The 25,634-nt window shown below is 39.1% G+C and overlaps 3 protein-coding genes and 1 long non-coding RNA gene across 6 annotated transcripts; 2 read left to right on the forward strand and 2 right to left on the reverse strand.

Moving 5' to 3' along the window:
- Positions 1 to 4: 4 nt before the first annotated feature.
- On the forward strand, positions 5 to 8,383 carry LOC122016787. Of its 3 annotated transcripts, none has more exons than XR_006121187.1 (4): positions 5 to 365; positions 1,529 to 1,711; positions 6,678 to 6,754; positions 8,067 to 8,383. It is a non-coding gene; the product is annotated as an uncharacterized LOC122016787 (long non-coding RNA). The 3 variants fall into 3 exon arrangements; XR_006121188.1 differs by having other exon boundaries at positions 8,072 to 8,383; XR_006121186.1 differs by lacking the exons at positions 6,678 to 6,754; positions 8,067 to 8,383 and having other exon boundaries at positions 1,529 to 1,761.
- Positions 3,223 to 4,201, reverse strand: LOC122016785. The gene has a single exon (XM_042574183.1). It carries the CDS (start codon positions 4,120 to 4,122, stop codon positions 3,355 to 3,357), a length of 768 nt encoding a protein of 255 aa, XP_042430117.1. The 5' UTR covers positions 4,123 to 4,201; the 3' UTR covers positions 3,223 to 3,354.
- LOC122016786 (LOB domain-containing protein CRL1-like) lies at positions 5,264 to 6,552 on the reverse strand. The gene is made up of 2 exons (XM_042574184.1): positions 6,193 to 6,552; positions 5,264 to 5,852 (listed from the first exon to the last, which is right to left on the reverse strand). Exons 1-2 carry the CDS (start codon positions 6,469 to 6,471, stop codon positions 5,433 to 5,435), a joined length of 699 nt encoding a protein of 232 aa, XP_042430118.1. The 5' UTR covers positions 6,472 to 6,552; the 3' UTR covers positions 5,264 to 5,432.
- A 15,321-nt stretch (positions 8,384 to 23,704) lies between the features above and the next one.
- LOC122016647 (anthocyanin 5-aromatic acyltransferase-like) lies at positions 23,705 to 25,366 on the forward strand. The gene has a single exon (XM_042574018.1). It carries the CDS (start codon positions 23,855 to 23,857, stop codon positions 25,214 to 25,216), a length of 1,362 nt encoding a protein of 453 aa, XP_042429952.1. The 5' UTR covers positions 23,705 to 23,854; the 3' UTR covers positions 25,217 to 25,366.
- Positions 25,367 to 25,634: the final 268 nt, after the last annotated feature.

The following is a 25,634-nucleotide window of genomic DNA, read 5'->3' on the forward strand; positions in this document are numbered from 1 at the left end:
TGCCGTCTTGTCAGAAAAGTTGAAGTGCAAGTCAACCAAAAAAAAAATAAAAATATCGCCTCTTCGATTCCTCGTCTTCGATCGATGGAAGGCGGGCGGCGTCGGCTCCTCCCCATTTCTACCGTAGCCACAGAGGTGTCCTTCCTTGTCCCTGGCTTCCTCTTCCAACCACAGACGAGAAGCTCGTTGTGTACCTGGACGGCAAGATCCGCAGCCAGCTAATCGCCGAGGCGAACCTCGACTAGCGCAAGCCATTGGACCTCCTCGGCCGCTCCAGATTCGCAGCCCCAGATTGGGTACTTCTTCATCCCTCTGGACCGCGAGTTCTCTGACCGATCACGGACTCACCGCGTCACATGAAACGGGTAAGAAGGATATCTCGCGCCATTTTCTACTTTTCCTAATGTAAAATTTTAATTTCGCGCGTTGTTAAACAACTAAAACTGAGAACTGTTGTCCGAGGAGGCAGGGGCGGAGCTAGAGTCTTTGATTTAGGCAGCAATATAATATAATTCCGTGGAGCCTCGCTTGGGGTGGGTCAGTGTTATTACATTTTTTACCATACAAATATAATATAATTAATAAAATAAAAAAATAAAATTTTATAATCATACAACACCGTAAAATAATTAGCTTACGATATATAACACAATTCTCAGGATAGAAAACTCTCATTCTACCGTTGCAATCGCAACAAAAAGAAATTAGAAATCAAAAGATCTAACGATATATGTTTACCACAACATTCAGAATATTTACAAGATGATCCAATAACATTTATCACATTACCAATGACATGAAAGAAATTAAAAATTAAAATATTTTTCTTAATCATAGCTATAAGAGTTAGTTGATCATTAAATTTAACCAACATATTACTTGCATGCTCTATCAAAATCCTATCATCTCAATTTAAACCTGCTCAAATTATATTTGGATTGACAACTTTAAGTGAGTGTTATAGTACCGGAACATGTGGTTTGAATCTCGGTATAGTCGAGGTAAATGTCTTCTTTATGTACTAGTCATTATTCCAAAAGTTAGTAGCCGTCCATGATTTACCTCCTCCATGTTGGCCTTGGGACGGGTTGACGAAGGCGCTGGGGCGAATGTATTCATCTTTTTGCCACCATGTAGTACCGGAACATGTTCAATTCCGATAAAGCACTCATTTACATATCCACTACTATCCACATAACATAAAACCACTGTCATTTAGTTCTTTTTTGACACAATACGAGATTCATGAACAAAAATAAAGAAGTTATTTGATACTCCTTGGAAAGATAAGTCCTTTATAATAAAGCATGACCATGGTGATTACATGGCAGATTTACAACATTTGTTGGCATATTTGGTTGCCCAAATGGGTTCTATATCATATATTCATATAATACATCCTTAGTTAACTCCTCCTTGGGGTAGTTAATATTGTTCGTGTGATTTTGTTTTTTTTGCCGGCGTGAACAAGAACAATTAATACTTCTCCTTGGAGCTAATATTTTTTAAAAAATTTTCTTGAACCCAGTGTGGGGCACACACTGGGCCTACATTAGCTCCGCCCATGCGAGGAGGCGTATGGTATGAAGGTTCTTGAGGAAGAGTGAGAAGAGGAAGCGATCGACGGTGTGGTTCTAATGCCAAACGTACAATGGTGGGGAAGATGAGTTCAAATCGAAAGAGGGCTGTTTGCAGTTCAGTATCTCCTCAGGTGATTGTTCAATATGTCCTGGAAATTCATTGTTTGTTACTCTTTTAGCATATCTCTGGCTTGAAGTTTGCAAATTCATTGTGCTTTCGTCTAGCAATTTTGAATATCATGTGATTGCTGCAGCTTGCACATGCTATTCTATAAATGTAGGAAATTGGTTAGATGAAGGATCTTTGGTTGCTTGTATTGTGGGTCTGGAGGAGATCGCCCTTGGGAAGATCTTTCTGATGCATAACCTAAGTATCTTCTTCAATAACAATTCCTTTGATTATTCTGAAGATAATATAGTCGTTAACAAAACACATTATGCCTTTCACATCAAGTATAATTGCCTTTCATTTGGGATGCAGTATTACTAGTCATTGTAAAATGAAACACGCTTATACTTCTATCACTACATTGTTGTTCAGCATGGATACATTGCTTAGTAGATTTTCACATAACCTATAAGTTATTTTTCTGTTATCAACTCGCAGCTAGTTGCCCTATCTCACAATCAATACAATAACTGGTGAGATTTTTATGCATAAGTTTAATCCCTTGCTAAAAATTTCTTTTGTAGTTCATATACTACAATAACTTGCCACAAAATTATCATAATACTGTATCTCCTATCACTTAATTTCAATTTTGTTTTGTTCCCATTCCACTAGAAATTTAGGATACTGGTGCATCTTTAAACTTGCTATTACAGCTCATTGTGACCAAATTTATCATTTTGAAAGAGAACCTAATTTGTAATTTACTCACCATCCTTTGTTCCTCATTCTTTTTGAAGACGTTGTTAAGCTAATTATAAGGTTTTTTTTTTAAAATCCTATTTTCAACAATCTAACAGTGGTAAAATTTTCTATTTTAGAATAGAAAAACAACAACTTTATTCTTTTCCACTGCAGAAAAAAACACAGAGAATTAAACCAACAGAAAAATAATATATGGCATCAATGTTCTTGCTTCAAAACATTATTTGATCTTATGATTGATTAACTCAACAGTTAAGTTGCTAATTCTGGATCAATGTCTTTTTCAAAAGAAACTGAGAAAACCGTCGTCTTGTCCACAATTTGTGCATTCCTTTGAACTAATTTCTGGATGAAAATAGCGAGAATTGGCAAGGAAATTCTTCCAATTTGGGGGCGGAATCTAATTGCAAGGACTTCAATAGCCTTCCAAATGAGAGATGGCAGTTTCATTGGATAATGTTCTTGATGATGTTACTGATTGAGTGTAGTTATGAACTAGTTATGAACACTTGATGTTGAATGACAAGGAAAAGAGACCTCTTGTCTCTTGATGATTTCAGTCTCAGTCATTGCCACCTAAACTAAAAATGAACACATCAAGTTGAACGGAACTAGCTAGCAGATCTTTCAGTTATCCCGGGAATCGTAATGCTCAGAATGCTCGATCTCCAGCAGCAGAATGTTGCCATCATTGAGGTGAGTTAATCAGCTTTCTGTATCTGATTGATTTCAACAATATAGAACATAAATCTTGTTCGTTTCAAAAGATTTTGTGGAATATTTAGGATTTTTTTTTATCTCATAAAAACCACCACACAAATACAGAACGAAAATATGAGTCGAAGGGATAATAAACAAAGCTTTTTATTTATTTTGACTCGATTGGACCGGATTAGACAGTTAGAAGTCGTCGTCCTCGTAACCGTCGTCGGCGACGTCGTCCTCCACCTTATCCGCCACATCGTCGGCGATCTTGTCCTCCACGTAGTCCACTCCCTCCGCGATCGCCAGCCCCCCGAGCAACCCCGCCGCCGCCCCCACCGCCAACCCCGTACCCATCCCCATCTTCGACTTGCTCTTCTGTTGCTCCTGCCCGTAGCCCACCGGCGGAGCCCCGTAATCGTACCCGTACCCTCCTGCCCCCGAGGGAGGGCCGTACGAGTACTCCGTCGGTGGTTGCCCGTAGCCGTACCTGGCGCCGGAGGGCGCATAGTCCCTGGGAGGCGGCGCGGCGTAGGGGTCGCAGTAACGGGCCGGCTCCTTGATCGCCACCGTCACCTCGAGCTTGCCTTGGGGGCGGCCGGATGGGCGCTTAAGCTTCAGTTTCTTCGTCAGCTTCGCGCCGGCGCCGACCTCGTCGAGGACTTCCGCGAGGCGGAGTCGGGCCGATCCGACGAGGGGCTTGACGCCCTCACCGCCACCGGCGTGGACGACGTCCATGTAGATGGCGGCGTCCTCGAGCGGGACCCCCGGCGGAAGCGGCAGCGTGAGCTTCTCGTCCCAAATCGGGTCGTCGTCATCGCCGGCGGTGGCAACGCGGGTGGAGCACTTGGCGGCGGGATCGACCCATACGACGACGTAGGGGCAGAGATCGCCGTTGCGCCAGTTGACGTTCTTGAGATCGTGGCCGGAGGCGATGGTGAGCTCGACTTCGGAGCAAGATCCCATGGCCACAGAGAAAGAGGACGGAAAAGAAGAGAAGAGAGGCGGAGAATGGAACGGAACGGGGGGAGGAAATGGAGATTTATAGGGCGGGGTAAAGTGGGCATCCATCCATGGGCGGTGGCGTAGCAACGAAGAGAATAAAGAACAAACCGAATGGTGGAATATTCTTGTGTTTACTATGACGCGGGATGAACGCGCATGGGCTCGTCATGATCGGAGAAGGCCCAGTAGAGGCCTGTATAAATTTATTCAACACTGTTCCGGCTGAGTGTGAAAACCAGATAAGTTGAGTCAAGTTTCACTATATTCAAATTTGTTTATTTATTTATATTAAACTTGTTCAAATTTATTTAAACAAAACCACTTTATGATAACTGATATATTTTTTTCTTTTGTTGATGGGTACAACATAAATTATGATGGTATTTGCACTTGGACCCAAGATTAGGTCAACACTCTTTTACTTTATTTGACAACTTGAGATTAATAATGCAAGAGATGAAAGACAATAGGAATTAAATGAATGGCCTAATAAACCAAATACTTTGCTCTAGTTAAATATAGCCGTGCTTTTCTCATCAAGAAGCATTATATTTTCATTGATTACCAAGTCATATGGCGTTTTCAAATAGGAAATGAATCGAAGAAGTTATGATGCAGCCATGTTGAGTTTAATTGGATAATCTTTTTTATCCCAAAAGCTTAAGATGGATGCTAAGCTTGATTTCTTTTATTGTTATCAACAAACATATCACTTCCTTTATCAGTTGCATTACCTTTTCTACCTCCACCATGCTTTAGGCAAAATGAGCAGACCTTTACTATATTTGCTGTAGGTGAAGAGAATGCTGCAGAAATTAGGAATTTGCCTTTAGTATTATCCTTGAAGTTAGAACTTGTTTGGATCTTACAACCCATACGAGTATTTAAAACTAATAGGTAAAAGCTAGTAGGTTATTTGTTTGTTAAAGGAAATACTCATTAGAATGCATTACTTTAATAGCTAATCTTGATCTTGAGGGACTTTTCCCAAATTCCAACCATTTAAAAACCTGGTTCATCATGATTCCTAGGTAAGATGTCCAATCCCAATGTTATCCTAATTTGTCAATCCTAGCACTACCATTCTCCATTATGAAGGAAGTAAGTTTGAATAAACTGTCTTATTTCTGTCTAGCTATAGTACATTCACAAACCCTGTCAAGTATTGCATAGCATCAGCACCCAGAAAAGCCTCTTCCAAGTTTCAGGAGCTTGTGGCACACCTCATTCTATCAATCAAAACTGAAGGTGATGTTCCATGAGTTGGTCTCTCATGCACAATTAAGATGGCCAAATGCTACTGACTGGAGGTCCTCCATTTCGAGATAGGATGATCTCCTTGCATTGGGCTCTATGTCAAGTGAGGCCATGGCACATGATGAATTATCATCAATGAAAGAGGTGTGATCACTGTCCATGTATGAAAGTTGATCATAGTATTGAGTAGATGGGAAGGAATTTGGACTGATAACTCCGTGCAGCATCGCTTCTTGATTTGAAAAAGTGCCTGAAATTAAAGGCTGGGTTATCCTCCCTTCTCCATTCAGATTGAATCCATGTCCCAGTTGGTAAGGTGGTTGCTTCTGATTCAATTTCTCATCCTCAAGGATGGAAGTCATGGAGTATCCACAAGCTAAACCTTGAGCAGTTTGAGCCTTCAAGGAAGCTAATTGTGCTTCCAGTGTTACTACCTACAAAGCAAGAAAAGACAATATTGCAACCTAGAATCTCAAAAGTCTTACAGAAGTAGAAAAAAAGGTTAAATAGGATTTTTTTTTTCTCTCTAGATGTTGATAAGAAATATCATTTCAATGCTTCAGAGGATTGAAATTTATTAGTGTTGGCTAACTTCTTTTTATCCTGAAAACTAATGAAAGATTACAGGAGCAATCACATTGGTGAATTGCCAATTTGCTCAACTGTACTAAACAAAGTTTATTGTTGCATGTCTGGAAACTGACTTTGTTCGAGATTACTGAATATTTGATTCACACATTTTTTGTAAAATCATATGTACTAGTTGATACTCACTTGTTGTTGCAGCGCAAAGATGTGAGCAACACAGCCATAGATAGGATCTTGAAGCCTAGCTTGAGCCTCATAGGAGATGGTAAGTGCGGCCTCTGACCTGTCAGATACTGGGAGGTGCATGAGGAGCTTTGAGGCATTGCTAGCTCCAAAGACCTTGTGAATAGCTGCAAAATGAGTGGCACCTTGTTCATGGCAGAAGTAGGGAGCAAAAACACATCCTCTCACACACTTCCTCCTCAAGAATTTGCATGCACCGCAAGGAGAACCAAGGCCTGTCATTCTTGGATTCTAAGGACTTTGATCTTTTCTTCTCTTTTATTTCCTATTCCTTGGTCTTAGCCTATGTGGTGAATCATCATCTCCTTTTAAACACTAGAATGCTGAATAATTTATTTGCTTTGGTCCCCTTAATGGCCTGCATTAGGCCATTTTTAAAAATAAGCCCTGGCCTTCCATCATTTCATCTGCAATTCTATACTTTTCAGATTCCATTCAAGGAAGACAAAGAAGTTCACGATGACACAACCAATTACAGTTTGCTTCAGAATTCTTCCTTGTGGTGGTGAGTTTAGCCCGTCTTCTCTGATTGTAAAACACGTTTCCATTTGATTATATTACTTTCTCTCATTTAGAATTCAATCAAGAAAAGGCCAAAAACTCAAAAGAGCTTTGCTCTCCATGCTGAATAAAATGGTGTGTTTATGCTGATTGATTGATTTCAATCAATTTAGTAAGTGACTAGACAAATCACAACATTGTCCTATCATTTCATGGCCTATTTCAGTAAATTCAAACTAATCCTAGTTCCTGTTGAAGGATTGGGACATCAAGAGTTGGTGAAACATTATTATCATCCTAGAGTAGCTGACATGTTCTTCCTGTTTCATAAAAACTCAAAATTTAGAAAGAATAAAAAAAGGTCTTCTCTTCTTAGTGAATCAGAATTTTGCCAGTGGTAACTCAAAACCTAAGTATGATGCAAGTTTTGTGGAAATGCCAACAATGGTTTCACTAATGATATCCCAGAGAAAGATGATTACTTTTAAGAGAACAAAGCTCCCTTCGACTACTATGGTGTGCTTATGATCAATATCACTCACTTCATTGTCTTCTTTATACATGCAAACTATATTTGAGTTGAATGCTCATGCTTACTCCTGTGAAGGTTTATATATATTGTTTCTCTCTTCTTCTTCAAGAAACTGCCTTCCTATTGGTTTTCTTGCATGAAACCGTGCATGCCAACCATTGCTGGCTGGGTCTATAAACCTGTGCCATGCCGTGCCGGTTTTCATGGCATATTTCTTCCTGCAAGACATTGCTTTGTGTTTGCCACTGTTCTGATCATCCCCATTTTGTTTGCCATCTGACTAAATGTGGAAGTATGGCTGGTTCTGTAGACACTCAAGCCAAACCACTTTTTTTAAGCAAGAAGTAGGGAATTCCCTCTACTCAATGCCAAAGCTGCTCCTTTTTTAAGTGATGGCAAACCCATTTGCCCAATATAATAAGATTGCATGGACTATTATTGTGGTTGTGACACGAGTAGGAGGGAGCACAGAGAGAGCACTTGAAAAAGATAGGTGTTAACTTTGAAGATGCCTAATTTTTGCAAAGCAGAAAGAGCATGGAAACTGCCCCCACCTCTTTCATGTCATTCTAAAGTTGCTTTCTAACATCCATGTTTCCACCAAGTTGCCTTGCAATTTACTTCAATTCTGTTTTCACTTTTTTTCCCTTCTCTTTTCAGTCAATTTTCTATGATGCATGAATTGTGTGACTAGAGTCTGAAGCAGTACTTGAGATTTTTATGTTGCAACTGATGACATGATATACATTCTTCAGCTGAATGAATGCTACTGCTTTTCTTTCAGTTCAGAGACAGAGAAGCATGTCAGGGTTCATGAATCATCACTTGGTGAAAGGACAGATACCAGACTTTAAATGGAACATGTAACGCAATCCCAACAAATTATTGAATTTACTGGCCCACAAAGTTCTCCAACGCAGCTTTCCCGAGTTCCAAGTAAGTTTCAATCCCCTCTCTCCCTAGGCATTTTCCTAGCTGCTTAGAATATGGATTTCAGAGAAAATTTCATTTTACAACTAAACTTTTGTTATTTTTTAGAATGGCCTTTAGAATTTCACTATTATCATTTCACCTTTGTACTTTTGTGAATGTCGTCAAAATACCCCCTGTAGTTTCTCTCCATTATCATTTTATTCTACACTTTACGATGCTGTTGATTTGTCCATCCGTGATTGTTAACGGCAAAGAGGATAAATTGACAATTTAATTCTATGAAAGTATGAGGATAATATGGTGAAATTGCAGAAATTATCTCGACAATAATTGAGAAAGTGCAGAGGTAAAATAACAATAGTGAAACTACATGGCCATTTTGAAAAACAATAAAAGTTTAGGGGTATAATAAAATTTTCTTGGGCTCTGCCACCACTTTATATAAGCTTTTCTATAGTCAAAATTCAACTATTATTCCATTTTACATAATTATTTTTAAAAAAGAGATTTTTTTTTTTAATGAGGACAGTGTGTCTTATGGCAGCAAATGGCCTGTCAGAATTGCACAGGGAAAGCAGAACAAAGAGCAAATTAGGGGCTGGCCTTACCTTGCCCCAAAGGAAGGCCATGTAGGATTTTAGGGGGAGGGTCCCTAAATTGGGGAAACCAGAGGAAGTGGGAATGAGGAAGAACGTTGGGGAGAAGGTAGACATGGCCAAGACTATATATATAGATATATAGAAAGGGCTCAAACAAAGACCTCATTTTAATTTGGGGTTAGTGTGAGGTTTGCATCATTAGGATTAAGTGCTCTAATAATTAAAGGCTGTCATCATCATTATTGACTACTTCTCTCTTAATTAAATAATCATCTTTTAGGTTTGTGTACTTGTTGATAAAGGTTAGTGTGAGTTAGATCCACCTAAGAATTTGAAATGAGTTTAATAAAAAGATTACAGCCATCCATCAGATGCAAATAGAATTTGATAAAAATAAATGATTTGACTTTGAGTGTTATGTTTAATCATTGAGCTTATTCTCTCAAAATAAGCAAATTCTATTGAATGAAGTTAGTTATACGAGGAGTCAACTTTGAGAATAGCACATGCTAGTGTTACTAATAACTCTTTTTGTACAAGAGAATAAGGAGAAGCACAGTGCTGAATGACTAGAATCTGGTCAATTAGAATAAATTTTCTCCTAATTTTTAGAGTCATTATTAAGAATATCCAAGTAATATCATATTTTATGAGTCAATTATATTCTTTCTCATATATTTTCATATTTAATTTTTAAAATTATCTCGCTATATATTAATGATTAATTGCATTTCTAAAATGGTATGCATTGATTAAACCCTTACGGTAAATCTAGATGGCTAGATTTACCATAAGGAGAAATTGGTTGTACTCCACTTCAATATGGCTGGTTACTTTCAATCTTTTCGATGAACCCTGACTCTAGAAATGATGTTTACAAGTGCCTCATGAATGGCCCAAGACTATTTTTTTCACCTCTTCTTTTATCCTAACAAGCTTTTCATAGCAAACAAATAGTTGATGATGATCGACTCTCCTTTGACGTCCTTTTAAGAGAAAGAGAATCAATTGACTATTTAACATTGTTGTTAAATAAATTGATCTTAGATGTGTAACTTCAATGGTAACAAAAGGTAGAATCCACCATCTAGCGGTCCCACATGATCGGCCTCACGACCATCTGTAAGGAGGTAAATCGGAAAGTTATAGTTGACTAGTATGTTATAACTTCAAGATAGTTAGGCAAGTGAGATAATTTTTTATCCACGTTGGGTTAAGAGTCCACCTTATCCATCCATGTACTAAATGTGAGGCATGAGAGTGCAAGTTAAACCCTCGTGTTAAGAACAATGCTTGTTTCTAGATTTATGAAGTTCTTTTTAAAATTTGTAACCTCACACGAACTTAACTCAGGCCAGCTGCAATATAAAAACCAGTGAATTAATTAAGTGATCGATTGATATAAAACATTCACGTGTTGGTCAACAATATACATCCAAAGCTTCATCCTTCACCTGATTCTAGGGTTCAATCTGTCTTCTTCCTCTCAATCACTTTGCAGACATATTTTCTAACCCTAGCTAACATAGCTTCATATTTATATATAGGATGATCCTTGGTTGTTCAATTAGTATATGTATATATGTGCTGAAGAGATTACATAATTGTTATTTGATGGCTTTCAGTGTTTGTGGTGGACTGGAAGTTTGTTCTGGTCCAAATATAATAACACTTACTTGGACCCAGGAATAGATCCAAGACAGATATACAATTAGAGTCAGTCAAGAGAAAAATCAGCTTCAAAGTGCTAGGGACGTAGTCAAACTGCTACCATGATTTAAGAAAGTTTGTACTTGGGAGAAGGATGCCCTTCCCTCTCTGTTTGTAAGTATCAAGCATACTTTTCAAGGTCCTTTTTGATCTAGAGGTCTTCCTAGGACGTACTTGAACTGCTGCTAAGATTTTTGGGATTAAGAAAGTACTCAGGTTCATGAAGGATGTCCCTCAAAAAACTAAAACTAAAAATATAGGTATCATCTTTACAATTAATTAGAGTAAAAATTCTTATGGATAATTTCTTTATTGATTTACAGGTCCTGTTTGAATTCCTTTTTTTATTTAATTTAAACAAATGCCCTCATTTATTTTAGTTTATGATTTTCATAGGTGTCTTTATTTCTTGTAATTCAATTAGGTGTTTTCATAATTAGACGCCTTCATATTATATAATTTACTTTTTTTTACATCAGATAAAAGTATTTTAATCATAATATTTTAAAATTCATGCATGGCGAGTGCCATACACAATAAAAATCATTATCAAGTAGGAGGGGAAGAAATTTTCACCCTAGTTCTATCATATTTCCTTGCCAATAGTTGGGTCTAATCATGGTATTATGATATTTTAGCAATATAATTTAAGTTTATGGACTGATTAAGCGTTTGAACACATGGATGATCATTAAGTTTAGAGAACTCAAAACTTTTAAAGAGTATTCGAGGGTCAAACAAAATTAAAATGGATCTCAATATACTTTGGAAGTTAAGTTGGGTCAAAATTGTTGATAAAAATGATAAATATCCATTAATTTTAACTAAATTTGAATGTTGAAGTCTCTAATAATTATATTTCAAATATTGAAGTCTCTAATAATCATATATTATTTAGTGCCACCATTAATACATACTTATTTGCTACAATTAATACATACTTATTTAATTTTTTTTGTGTACTTTAAATTTATATCACTTTGATATTGTTTACAAATACTCACATTTAAGTTTATATTATTTAAAAATTAAGAAAATATACCATCTAGTATCATAGAATGGGCTTAGGATCCAATTTTTTTTTTTAAAAATATTTGATAAAAATATTTAAAACTTGAATGCATTTTTATTAAATATTATTTAAAATATTTAATATTTATTAGTCATCATACACAATATGCATAAATTATATAAAATGAATATTTACACCGTATTATTCAATGTTAGTATGATTTATTTTATAAAAATCTTAATCCTAAAATAAAGTGTAAATTAAGTTATTAATCATACCTCAAGTTATATTAATAACTCAAGTTATGTAGTAAGAATATCTTGTATTACTCAAAGAACTGATGAGATACCGATGAGATACGGAGATAAATAAATACAGTTATAATTTTTATCTTGAAAAATCGATGAGATACAGATGAATTGATATAGATATATCGATATGTAGAAGAGCCGAAATAGATGGATTGATGCATTGTGATATAAAAAAGATAACAAGAATAAAGGTATAGTAAAAATTGGAGAGGGAGGGAGGAAGAGAGAATGATGAAGAACTGATGAAGATATTGAAGCAGCGAGAAAAAATTATGTAGATAGTAAAAATTAAATTATGTGTTTATGATTTAAGAAGGATAAGAAGTTAAAATTATTAATACGTCTTGAAATTATTTTTGGTGTGAAAAAATATTAACATAACTTAATTTTGTACGTCACTAAATTAATTGAGTCTTGATTATTAGAAGTTCCGATTTTTTTAATTAAATAGAAAGATATTTAGTATTAAAATTTTATGAAAGAAATTGAAGGGGTAAGCTCTGATGCTATGCGCCATGGACTTGCTTTTGGTGTTGGGGCCGACTTAGCTTATTTACATCTACACAGGCTAAACATGACCCAAACATGTTAGGTCATGTCAATTCTTGCGGCTTGACTCTCTAAATTCGGGGGAAAAAATACTCCTTAGATTAGATATCATCTACAACAGTAGTGATCCAACTCATTTCATTATGTTCGTACAATCATTAATTGTAGCCCACGGAGGTCTTGAGATCCATTTTTAATTTTAATGGGTGCAAACTATTTTACTTGTGATTGTGTAAAAAGTCATTATACTATGATAAAATATTACTCATGATTTATTTATATATATTTCATATAAGGCCGACAATACTATATTATTTGAAGTGAGCGATATCAATGTTTGCTCTAATATAATTTAATTATAAATTTCATTTTATAAGAATGATAATTTTTTATATTTGACACTAGATATCTAACTTACGTCGATTAATTTTGAGATAACTAATTCGATTTTACAGAAATTTTCTACTTATCGTTAGGATAAATAAGGAACATTCATAGTAGGCAGTCCATCATTTCAGCGTTCTTAAGTTAACCATTAATTAAGAAAAATTTATCTTTGGAGACAAGTGACAGGCGGGGTGAGTTATACGAATTGTAAAGATTTACATCTTATCAGCCTCATGATTTGACCTTAAGACTTCGTGTGACAACTAACCTATCACTTAATACCTCAGTTAAGCTCGTGGGAGCCTCATGGGTGACTTACATGGTGGCAAAAGATAAATACGCTCGTCCCCCAGCGTCCCCATCAATCCGTCCCAGGACCAACACGGAGGAGATAAATCATAGATTGCTACTAGTCTTTGGAATAGTGATTACTACATAAGGGAGACATTTATCTCGACTTTATCAAGATTCGAATCTCAGACCTTATGATGATATATAACATCTCATGCGCTAACTACTAGATCGTCTCGAAAAGACCTCATAGGTGACTTACTGTTGGGTGTAAACCCGTTACAATTTTGAGTGCGTACCAGAGTCACAAGAACTTACAATCAAGTAGGTTTGAGCAGATAATCTCAAACTGTCGACTCTAGCGAGCTGAACCACGCACCGAGTAGATGAGTCGCGGACACCGTTAGTTGTCGAGCGGCGCCACGTTGCTGTTGAGAGTTGCTGACAGGATGTCGAGAGCTGCAACACGAACTCAGAGTGGATGCCGAGTCCAGCAGAGCGCTGTCTCCTTAAAACAGATTCGGCCCCTCCGCGGTGCTTAGAGGATTAAGTGGACGTCTGTTTCCCAGGATAAAACGGCAGGATCACGAGCACAACCGAGCACTGGTTGTCGTGACGATCTGAACTAGATCCGAAAACTATCACTATTTCTGTTGAGCAAAAGAAGTACACAACAAAAGAGAAAAAAACATGAGGATTTCAGAAGGAATGAAAAAGCACACAAAATACATTTGAACTTCTCTCACAAAGCTCACTGAGCTATTTAAGCTACTCTACTCTCTTCACTTGTGCTCTACTCTCTTCATTCCACTTAAGGTCTTTTTATAGACCTTGCCTGTGCAAGACTTGCAAGCACAGCAAGCCACGTTGTGGCTTGCATGCTTGCCAGCAAGCCACGTTGTGGCTTGCTGGTGGCTGCCAGCAAGCCACGTGTGGCTTGCAAGCTTGCTTGCCATGTGACCTTGTGTGTCATGTGGTACAAGTAAGCGTGTCACGTGGCGTGTAAGTAAGCTGGCGACCTTCTTTATCTTATATGTTGGCCAACAAGTTGTCTGACTGATGTAACAATTAATAGGGTTCACAAAAATACTCCTTGGATTGATGTCATCCGGGCCCTGAATTTTTATTCCCTTTGTTCCGAATCAACCGGAAGATGTCACTTTTTTTGTGGGACTGAAACACTTACATGCAACTATGAGTCGTAGTGAGCCAGTGCTCTCTTTCCTTTGAGGTGCGGGTAGAGGGGAGAAAGGAATTGTACAGAAAAATAATTTTTCGAACGAAGAAAGAGAAAAAAAGGAGACAAACGAATCATGCAGAAAGCTTGTGGATGAAAGAGGAAAGGTATTGTGACTAAAGCTTTTTGATGAAAGAGGAAAAGTATTGTGACTAAAAGATATTTATATATTTATATAATGATATAATATTTTTTATTTTCGATTTAGGCTCTCGTGATTTTTTTTCTTCAGCTCTTTTTCTTCAGCTCTTTTGAAAAGGTCTCATGCTACTAATAAGATTTTTTATATTCTTTTAGATCTATAACTTTTTTCGAATCATTTTAATATAAGATTTTTATTAAATTTCAACAATTCTCCCCTCAAACCAAGGATTATCATTATTCTCATGATTTAAACCTCTTCGTGAGCATTTGGTTACTCTTGACCTGCTGCAGGCCTTCCCACGAGTATTCAATAATCTTGATCTACTTTAGACCTCTGCACAATCATCCGCATCCAGTCACCCTAACTTGCTTCGGATCTCCTCGAGAGCATTCGGTTACTCTTGACATGCTCTGGGCCTCCTTGAGAGCATTCAGTTACTTTTGACCTGCTCCGGGCCTCCCCACGAGCATCAGTCATCCTGACTTGCTCTGGGCCTCAACACGAGCATCCGATTACCTTGAACTGCTCTGGACCTCCTCACGAGCATTCAATCACCCTAACCTGCTCCGGGCCTTACTCGCAAGCATTCGGCCACCTTGACCTGTTCCAAGCCTCCTCGCAAGTATCCGATCACCTTGACCTACTTCGAGCCTTCCCGCGAGCATCCGATCACCTTAACTTGCTCTGGGCCTCCCCGCGAGCATCGGGTCATCTTGACTTGCTCCTGATTTTCTTGCGAGCATCCGATCATCTTAACCTACTTCAGACCTTACTCGCAAGCATTTAGTGATCCTGATCTGCTCCGGGCCTTCCTGTAAGCATCTGGTTATTCTGACCTGCTCCGGGCCTCCCCGTAAGTATATGATGACCTTGACCTGCTTCAGGCTTTCTTGCAAGCATCCGATCATCCTAATCTACCCCGATCCTCCTCGCAAGTATCCAGTCACCTTGACCTGCTCCGGGCCTCTTCGTAAGCATCTAATCATCCTAACCTATTTTGGGTCTCCCCGTAAACATCCGGTCATCCTGACTTGCTCTGGGCCCATCCTCAACTTTGTTTAGGGCCACCCCACATGGCATCTAGTTTGGACCATGGCTCTGATACCTTTTGTTGCATAAAGAGGTAAGGGCAACACCTCTTAACCTCTAATGCAGAAGAAAAGAAAGAGGAAGAAATCGCGTGGAACAACGAGACAAAGACACACAAGAAAGAGCAAACACGAGGAAAAAAAAGATGAAGAAGAGAAAGAAGAAGAGTTACCATGATTCGACGACGTGTCTACTCCACAAAAATAGTCGAATATTTATTAGAATTTTATCTATACAATTGAATCATGTTCAATGAATCAATCAAAGTCCCACATTGAAAATATTTAGAAAAGATCATGAGTTTAAAAGGATATAAGATATCTCCATTGGCATGAGACCTTTTGGGAAGAGTCCTAGAGCAAAGTTACGAGAGCTTAGATTATTGGGATACAATAAAAGTCCCACGTTGAAAATATATGAAAAAGATCATGGGTTTAAAAGGACGTAAGATATCCTCATTGGTATGAGATCTTTTGGGTAGAGCCCAAGAGCAAAGCTATGAAAGCTTAGGCTGAAAGTGGACAATATCATGTCATTGTGAAGATATGTGGATATACTTTGGTCACAATAAATGATATTAGAGTCATAGTCCAGATCAGATGTCATGTAGGGTGGCCTTGAACGAAGGTGTGGGAGGCCTGGAGCAGGTCAGAGTGATCAGATACTAGGCCTGAAGTAGGTCAAGAATGATCGAATGCTCATGGGGAGGCCCGGATCAGGTTAGGGTGACCGGATGTAGATGCTTACAGAGAGGCTTGAAGCAGGTCAAGAGTGACCGGATACTTGCGGAGAGGCCCGAACCATAAGAGTAATTATGGTCCTTCGTTTTAGGGGAGGATTGTTAGGATGCAATTAAAGTCCTACATTAGAAAGATATAGAAAAGATCATGAGTTTAAAAGGATGTAAGATATCTCCATTGACATCAGATATTTTAGATAGAGTCCAAAAGTAAAGTCATGAGGGCTTAGGTCCAAAGTGGATAATATGATGTCATTATGGAAATATGTGAATATCCTTTAGTAAAAAAATATGAAAAATAAGAAAAAAAGGCGAAGTCACGCGAGGCACGGCTATGCGATGTCGATTGTGAGCCACAATGGTCATTTGTGACTACGTAGTGCCGACCAAAGAAGTTTACACGATCTCAAGCCGAAGTAGAATTCAAAACATAAGATTATCAAATAAATTAGAGAAGAAAAATTGTTCGTGTACTTTCTCCAAAAGCTTCTGTAGGATCGAAAAGATGCGCGGGGGGATGGTGGATAGTATTAGCACAGCGAGACCGGCAAAAGGAGAGTGAATTGACTGAAAAAATAAAGATAAACCCTTCTCGATCTTTCAATTCAGATTAGTAGCACAATGAAATTAAAATAATTTAATAACTAATAAAATAAAAGAGACTAAAAAGTTACTTGGTTACAACCTACGTGGTTGTTAATCCAAGGCAAGAGAAAATACTAAAAAAGTTTCCTTTGGGTAGGCGGAGAAGCCTCTCACACTCGTTAAACGCTCAGAAATATACTAGAAAATAAATACAATAGTTGTTAATTTCCTAGGTCCAGAGGTCTTTTTATAGCCCCTGAAAAATATTATTCGCAGCTTGAAGGTGCCTTCAAAGGGGTCCAAGGCGTCTTCTATCGGATAAACTTTATCCCCTTGAAGATAAAACATTATCCTCTAATAACGGCTAGGGAAGGCGCCTTCTATGGCCGGAAGGCGTCTTCGCACTGTTCATCGAATGTGTCTTCTAAACCATGGAAGACGCCTTCCATAAGGCAGATCAACTCCCATAAGCTGATCTCTTCGCTTAGGTGATGCTCTAGCTAACGGGAGTTGAGCTCATCCGAACTCAACTCCAACCTTCTCTTCAAGCAGACTTCCTCCTTGGTTTCTCGTCTCTCGGACCGCCACGCGCGTCCTTCTCATCCATCGGTGTAGTCTTCCGCAGCACCTCATCCTTTGGATGCACCTAGCCCGTTGACTCCTTTCTTATGTTATGCTTCTCACTAGCTACGTATTCCGCTTGACTTCTTATGTTCCTAAGCTTCTGTACACTTAGACACAAGGATCAAATATAATATGACCTAACTTAACTTGATTGATCACATCAAAACTATCATGAGGTACATAATTTCTAGGGATTTTTCTAACCCGTCCCTGGTGATTTTAATGTACCAATTAATTTTGCCATAGTTTTTAAATTTTGATTTTTGAAAGTCGTTAGAACATGCATTGTTATTTTTCAATTTTTCAATTTATATTTTTTATTTTTTATTTTTAAATTATCAAGCATATCTAATGAGTATGAATTTGCTAAGTTTAATTTTAACTTAGTATTATCCTTTTCTAGTTGTACTATATTCTTAAATAACATTTTGATAAATTTAAAAGATTGCTTGTGAGATAGTGCATGTACCTCACATTCCTCGCGTTCTGATGCTCCCCCTTCATCGCAGCTTTCTTCTGAGGTTCCTTCCCCTTCATCGATGCTCATCTCTGAGCTGCTTTCATCTTCTCCAAGGTGGTCCGCCAACAGGGCTATTCCAGCGTATTTCTCAACTTCAAACTCCGATGATGACTCGTTCCATGTTGCTTTTAAGTTTCTGTGCCTTGGTTTGACTGACTCTTTCTTCTTCTCTTTCGTCTTCAACTTTGGATAGTCATCCTTGATGTGCCCTTCTTCATTACAGTTGTAGCATTGAACCTTTCTTTGCTTTAAGAATGTTTCTTAGTCTGCGCTTTATTAAATTTATTAGATTTAACAAATTTACTAAATTTTCTTACTATTAGGGTCGCTTCGTTTTCATCAATTGACGCTTCAAAGTTTGGATCACCCATTCTTGCCTTCAGGGCAACGTTCTGCCTGAGCTTCTTTTTCAATTCTACACATCTAGATTCATGAGGTTCTAAAGTGGCAAATAAACTCTCTAAGGTACTTGCCTCTAGATCTTTAAAATATAATAGGAATATACTATAGACATCCAATCTTTGTGTCATAAGGAAAACATTTAACGCATACCTTAAAGAATCTCGATTTATTACCTGTTTTCTGAGATTCGTAAGTACGGTGATTAACTCTTTCAGCTTGGTGTGTAGTTGTGCTTTTGACTCACCTTCTTTCAGCCGGAGGTTGGTTAGTTGGTTCCGGAGTAGATCCCGTTTAGCGAACTTGGTTTCGGACGTACCTTCGTGTAGCTCTAGGAACATTTTCCAAAGTTTCTTTGCTGATTCGTAGGTGTCGATTCTTTTGACTTCCTGTGAAGGTAGCACGCTCAGCAAATGGAATTTTACTCGTCCATTTGCTACGAAGTCTGTTGACTTCCTTTTTTCACTTCTTTGTGGGTCTTTGGAACTATAAAATTATATTTAATTATTAAAAACAATTCAAAGTCTATTTTAAAGAATACTCCATGCGTTTCTTCCATGTCACGAATTCTCCCTCGAACTTCGATAGATAGATGCTCGATCAGGCCATAATTTCGGTGCTTCAGTCGGTGGTTAGTACTTCTAAAATGTCCTGGCTCTAATACCACTTGCTGGCGCAGCGGGACTGACAAGAGGAGGTGAAATGCCTAAACAAAATAAAGCTAAACTCTTCTCAATCTTTCAACTCAGATTAGTAGCACAATTAAATTAAAATAATTTAACTAATAAAATAACAGAGACTTACTTGATTACAATTTAGGTGGTTGTTAATCTAAGCCAAGAGAGCACTAAAAAAGTCTCCTTCGTGTAGACGAAGAAGCCTCTTACACTCGTTGAACACTCAGAAATGTACTAGGAAATAAATACAAGAGTTGTTGTTAATTTCCTAGGTCCAAGGGTCTTTTATAGCCCTTGGAAAATGTTATCCGCAGCTTGAAGGCATCTTCAAAGAGGTCTAAGGCGCCTTACATCAAATAAACTTTATCCTCTCGAAGATAAACATTATCCTCTAAGAATGGCTAGGGAAGGCGCCTTCCAAGCCATGGAAGGCGCCTTCCATAAAGCATATCAGCTCCCATAAGTTGATCTCTTCGCCTGGGTGATGCTCCGGCTAATCGAAATTGAGTTCACCCGAACTCAATTCCGACATTTTCCTCGAGCAGTCTTTCTTCCCGACTTCTCGTCCCTCGGACCGCCGCGCGCGCTACGCGTCTTTCTTGTCTGCCGATGTACTCTTTTGTAGCACCTCGTCTTTCAGATGCACCTAATCTGTTGACTCATTTCCTATGTTATCCTTCCAATTAATTTAAAGTCTCCCCTAAATCACATATTTTATATTTTATGTAATATTTGTTTAGTCCTACGTTGAGCTTTCAAAAGTCACGTTCTAGTTTACCTTAATTAGAAACGGATATAAATAAGATTTTTAATTTTAATTTAATTTTAAATGAAATCTTTAATTTAACTGAATTGTTTTTTTAACTTAATTAAATTTTAATTCAATATGAATCATTTTTAATGTTTAAGTTAATTAATTAAAATCTGATTAGTTAATTATTTTAATATTTAATTAATTTTCATATTAATTTATTTATTAATTACATATCAAATGATTTTCAAACTTAATTAATTAATTAATTAATTTTGAGTTAATTAATTTTCAAGTGAATTTTTAGTTAATTAACTTTAATGTATTTGATATTAACTAGTTCAAATATGAATTAATTTAATGTATTAGTTTAATGCTTTTAATTTTTAATTAAGTTAGTTAAATTTACTTTATTTAAAAAAAAGTGTATTTAAATTTTCTTTTAATTTTAGATGGGCTGAATTTGTTAAATTATATTTATTTAAAATATTTGTTTAAAATCTCATCTTTAGTAAAATCAAAAATTTTCTTTTCGAGTACAATTCTAAATTGATTTTATATTAATTATCTAAGTTGATCCGGTAATAAGTAGGGGCGATGACATGTGAAAAGTCAACGGTCAACGATCAACGTCGTGAGTATCCGGCCGAGTGGACGTATGTGTGTCCGATTCTGCATTACAGCTCGGCCTGATGCCGAGCTTACGACGCTAGAAGACTCAAGCATGACTAGCAAGGAGGAACGAGGGTCGAGCGGCCGAGCAGCCTCCCCGCTCGATCGACCGAGGAGTGCAGCTACGACCCTGCAAATACGGTTTCTTCGCTCGGCGAGCCAAAATCAAGACAATAGGATAATTGACCGAGCGGACATCCCGCTCGGTCCGACCCTAGTGACGCAATAGGATGATTGGCCGAGTGAACATCCCACTCGGTCCGGCCCTAGTGTCGTCTGAAAGGCACTAGCCGGACGGTCCCTCCGCTTGGCCCAGTAGAGGACAAAGGAAGCAGTTGATGATATCTTCTTGGGGACCAGTGTCGCTGACAGGTGGCATGATCGGCAGTATGGTCAGACAGAGAATCGTACGGAGGAAGCTTCTACTGTCTCGTCAGGGATATGCTCGTGCTATTGAGGTATGACGTCAGACACGCTTTTCTGACACGTCCATTCCAGATATGTTTTGAGGAGTGTGCACACCTCGGGGATCATGCATGCGCCTCTGGGGAGCTTTATATAAGGACCCTCAGACTTCGACGAAGGTATGCTCACTTCTCTACTGTAGCTACAGTACTCGTTTCCTCTTTGCTCTACTTCTTTCCGCCAGAGATCTTACTTGAACGTCGGAGGGTCATCGCCGAGGAACCACTCCCCGACTCGGCGTTGTGCTTGCAGGTCCATGTCGACGGGAGATCTACGCTTGCAGAGTCTTCAACCAGTCAACGGGAGCGCCACATCCCTAGCGTCCATCGACTCAGCTTTCGGACAGGAACATAAGTTAAATGTTTTATCAAGATATATTAATTTTATCTATATCGATATTGATTTGGTTAATTTTATCATTTAAATTATTTTCAAAATTTTTTAAATTTATTAGATCTAAATTATTTGATATATTTATAGGAGTATTTTGGTAAATGTCTAACTTATCATGTAGATTTATAAAAAAATCTTTAAGGTATCATACGTATCTCTTAAGCTACTACAAACAGGAATATTTTGATAAATATCATTTACCTTGAGCGTAACCCCTAGTTCTAAAGACTTTTTTGTTGGTTTGGACTCGTGTTTGAGTTCTATTTTGACTTGATCCTTCAACGTTGATAAATTCTCATGAAGCTTAGCCAATCGAGTCCAAATCTTGTAGATGGTGTCTCCAAATATGCACGTAATTTTGTTAAGTAATAAACTTAAATTTTAACTTATTACCTTTGTGTTTGTTTCTATGTTTTGAGTGGATTGCCTTGTATCATGTCGTGGTCGAAGTCACCCATCATTATGAAGCATGTCACCTAATGCTTCCATATCCTGGAGTTGTTCATTTTGTATGGTGGAGTTTTATGGTCCCAACATCTCTTTGTACAATTATTTTTCTTGCACAACACAATTTCAAAGAAATATTCTAAGATTCCATCTTGGGATAAGTAGTGCGGTAAAAAATAATAATAAATGTGAAAAATGACTCGAATGATGTTGTACCAATTTCAAATAAATATAAGAAAATGAGAAATTTGTCAGAAGAGAATATTACATCAATTTTGACTCAAGGTGCAAATATGAAAATATAAATAAAAAAAAAGGTGTAAAAAAAAAAATTTACTCAAACGATGGTTTCACTAATCTAGAGCGAACCTACTCTAATACCAATTATAGATCGAAAAGCTCTAAAGGAGGGGTGAATAACACGCATCGCTTTTTCACTTTTTCGAAAAACACGAGTTAAAGTAGCAAAAATAAAGAAACGAAAAATAAAGCTAACACAGGTTAGTTATATTTGATTCGAATCTTTCAATGACTTCTACTCTAAGGTCCACACTCGTTGAATACTTTCGTTAGACAATTCACTATAAGCTTGAAGATTAATGTATGAAATTGAAAGTACAAATAAAAATAATTATACCGACGACTTTGTGTTAAGCTTGGGCGTAGTAGTCGGAGTAGCGTTTAGGCATCGTAGAACAGTTTTCGGAGTAGCATGCGAGTATGAAAGTTGTAGCAATTGATTATTTGAAGTTGTTGGTCGAAACCTCTTTTATAAGCCTTTCTAGGCGCCTAGGTCACCCCCGGGCACCTCCACTGAAGCATATTCAATCCAACTTCGTCACTGAGTTTATCTATCTCAGGGCGCTTGGATCCCTTCCGAGCACTTGGGTTACTGATGTGGTTGTACATTGGCGAAGCTCTATCCAAGTCACCTCTATCCCTTCTCGGGCGCTTGGAAGTTAACGTAGGCCAGCCAAACAGCATCTGCCGACTCATTTACTCGCGAAGTTGGATTCGGGCCATTTCGAGCGCCTGGATCCTCTTTGGTCGCCTGGATGTCCGGGCACATGGATCTCTTCCGGACGCCTGAAATGTTCTAATTCCAACTTTAATTTCTTGCATCACAGAGTTAGCAAAACAGAAATAATATGAAATATAAGTATTAAATATTTAGACAGTCTTGGGACTATCCGATCCTAACTTTAGATTTCACTGAAACTCTAGGTCGGATCGATGTCTACTGTTCCCTCAACGGGGAACATAAATTCACTGGATCTCTTTCTTCCAGTACTTACCTTCACCTACTAATTGTAGACTTACTTGACTTTGATCTCTTGACCCACCAAGTTTTTCTACTAGATGCCCCATCTAGACTTCAACTAATTGTCAGGTCTTACAGACCTAACTGGACTTCCTGTCAGATATCAACCTATTTGAGTTTTCTGCTAGTTATCAGGTCCTCCAAACCTAACTAGACTTCAACATGGTATCAGCTCTCAGTAAATCTTTTAGTCCTACATACTTGATAAACAAATTAGAACGCACAACACCTAACTTTAATCTTTTGTCATTCATCAAAACCTCAACAAAACCTGAGTTTCATTATTAGTGCTAACTATACCAATCATTCCGACTAGCGCAAGGCATGAACGCCTCATGCGGTGCCGCTCACACGGCCGCCTCATGTAGTGTTTCCTTGCCCAGTTTCGCCTCGTAGCCGCCTCACTCGGTGCCGCCTTTGTGACGCACACAGTGCCCGTGAGCTCAAGTGGTTGAGGCAGATATGCAACAAAGGACAGCTGAGGGCTTTCTGCCCGATTTAGGTGGATGAAACAAAGCCAATAAAATAATTCGCAGATGGATCTATCTATGAATTCATCCGTCCATTATTTGATAACAAATAAACATTAGAAAGGAGGAGTAATCTATCATTCTATCCCTCCTTGCGAAACGAGCAGTAGAAAACTTCCTCAACAAAGTTTTTTTCTCAGTTTTTAAACTCCCCCTCCTAAGTAAACAGAGCATTGGCTCACCACAATGACTTCCTCCCCATCGCCGATCACGCTGCTCCACCACTTCCAAGTCTCTCTGCCGCCGGACTCAGCACCGGCCGCCGCCGCCCTCCCCCTCACCTTCTTCGACATCGTCTGGCTCCCCACTGGTCCCGTCGAGCGCCTCCTCTTCTACCGCTTCCCCCACCCCACCTCCCACTTCCTCTCCCACCACCTTCCCCTCCTCACCTCCTCCCTCTCACGCGCCATCCTCCTCTTCTACCCCCTCTCCGGATGTGTCTCCCCACCTCGCGTCCCCTCCCCCGACGCCAAGTTCCAGATCCGGTTCTCCGCCGGCGACTCTGTGCCTCTCGACGTCGCAGAGAGCTCCGAAGACTTCGACCGGATCTCCGGCGACTACCCGAGGGCGTTCCGCGATCTCCACTCGATGGTACCCCGGTTGCCGATTGCCGATGACGGCTCGATCCCGCTGATGGCCTTGCAGATCACGGTGTTCCCAAATCAAGGCGTTGCCCTAGGCGTCGCCGTTCACCATGTGGCCTGCGACGATTCAAGTTCGATCCACTTCTTGAAGTCATGGGCCGCCGCTGCGATCGGAGGAGACTCGAAAGAGTCTCCGATCTCGCCGCCGCTGACCGATCGGATGGCGATCGCAGATCCGGACAGTTTGTACTTCAAGATCCTAGCCGAGATGCAATCCCTGCAATCTTCCGCGCCACCATCGTCGCCGCCTCCCGATCTGCCTCCGGAACTGGTGATCGCCTCGTTTGCGATCGGGCAGGAGCAGATCGAGCGGCTGAAACGAGACACCTCAGCTAGATCCGGCGGCGGCGCCCGCGTCTCTACCTTCATAGTGGCCTGCGCTTTCGCTTGGGCGTGCTTGGTGAGGGCTCAAGCGAGGTTCTACTCTACCAAGAAGACGGCGTACCTGCTGTTCTCTGTGGAGTGCAGGGGACGGTTGGATCCGCTGGTTCCGGCGAGCTACTTTGGAAACTGCCTCCGGCCGTGCTTTGTGGAGGTAGGGGTGAGGGATCTGCTGAACGGCGAGGGCGTCTTTGCGGCGGCGGAAGCGATCGGGAAGGCGATCAAGGGGCTGGAAGAGGGAGGAGTGCTCAAGGGGGCGGAGGGATGGTTGCAGAAGATAATCTCTCTAGTGCCAGAGCGGCCAATGTCTATTGCCGGGTCGCCGAGGTATAGGGTTTACGATGTGGACTTCGGGTGGGGGAAGCCGATGAAGGTGGAGATGACGTCGATCGAGAAGACGCCGGGGACTATTTCGATGGCGGAGGGCAGGCAAGGAGGGATCGAGATGGGGCTGGTGCTTCCGAAGCCGGAGATGAAGGCGTTTGGCGCCTGCTTCAGGGATGGCCTCAAGTTGCTTCTTTAAAGGCGATCGCCATGGCTGATTGGAAGTGATCCCACAGAATGTCTATTTAATTTTGTTAAGCATCTGTTCTATCCATTATATGCATTCGTTCCAAGAGATTGATTTGGTTACCATAAAATAAAATGGATGGAGAATATTTCGCCAAAAAAATTATGCAGGAATGAAATAATGATAGTAAAAGATGGTGTTTGAATTATGGATTTGGGAATAATAATTTGAAAATATTTGGGAATGATTTCTAGATTTATGGTAATCAATCAAATTCATATAATTAGGTGGGTATTTTCATTTCCATTCTCATTATATTTTACTATCAAACTTATATCATAATCATTCCTATCATTTAACCAAATATTACCTAAATAAATATATATACATAGCCAACCTATATTTATCACAGACTTATAATGACGTACAG

Source organism: Zingiber officinale, chromosome 8B (assembly GCF_018446385.1).
Source record: "Zingiber officinale cultivar Zhangliang chromosome 8B, Zo_v1.1, whole genome shotgun sequence".
In the NCBI taxonomy this organism is placed as follows: Eukaryota; Viridiplantae; Streptophyta; class Magnoliopsida; order Zingiberales; family Zingiberaceae; genus Zingiber; species Zingiber officinale.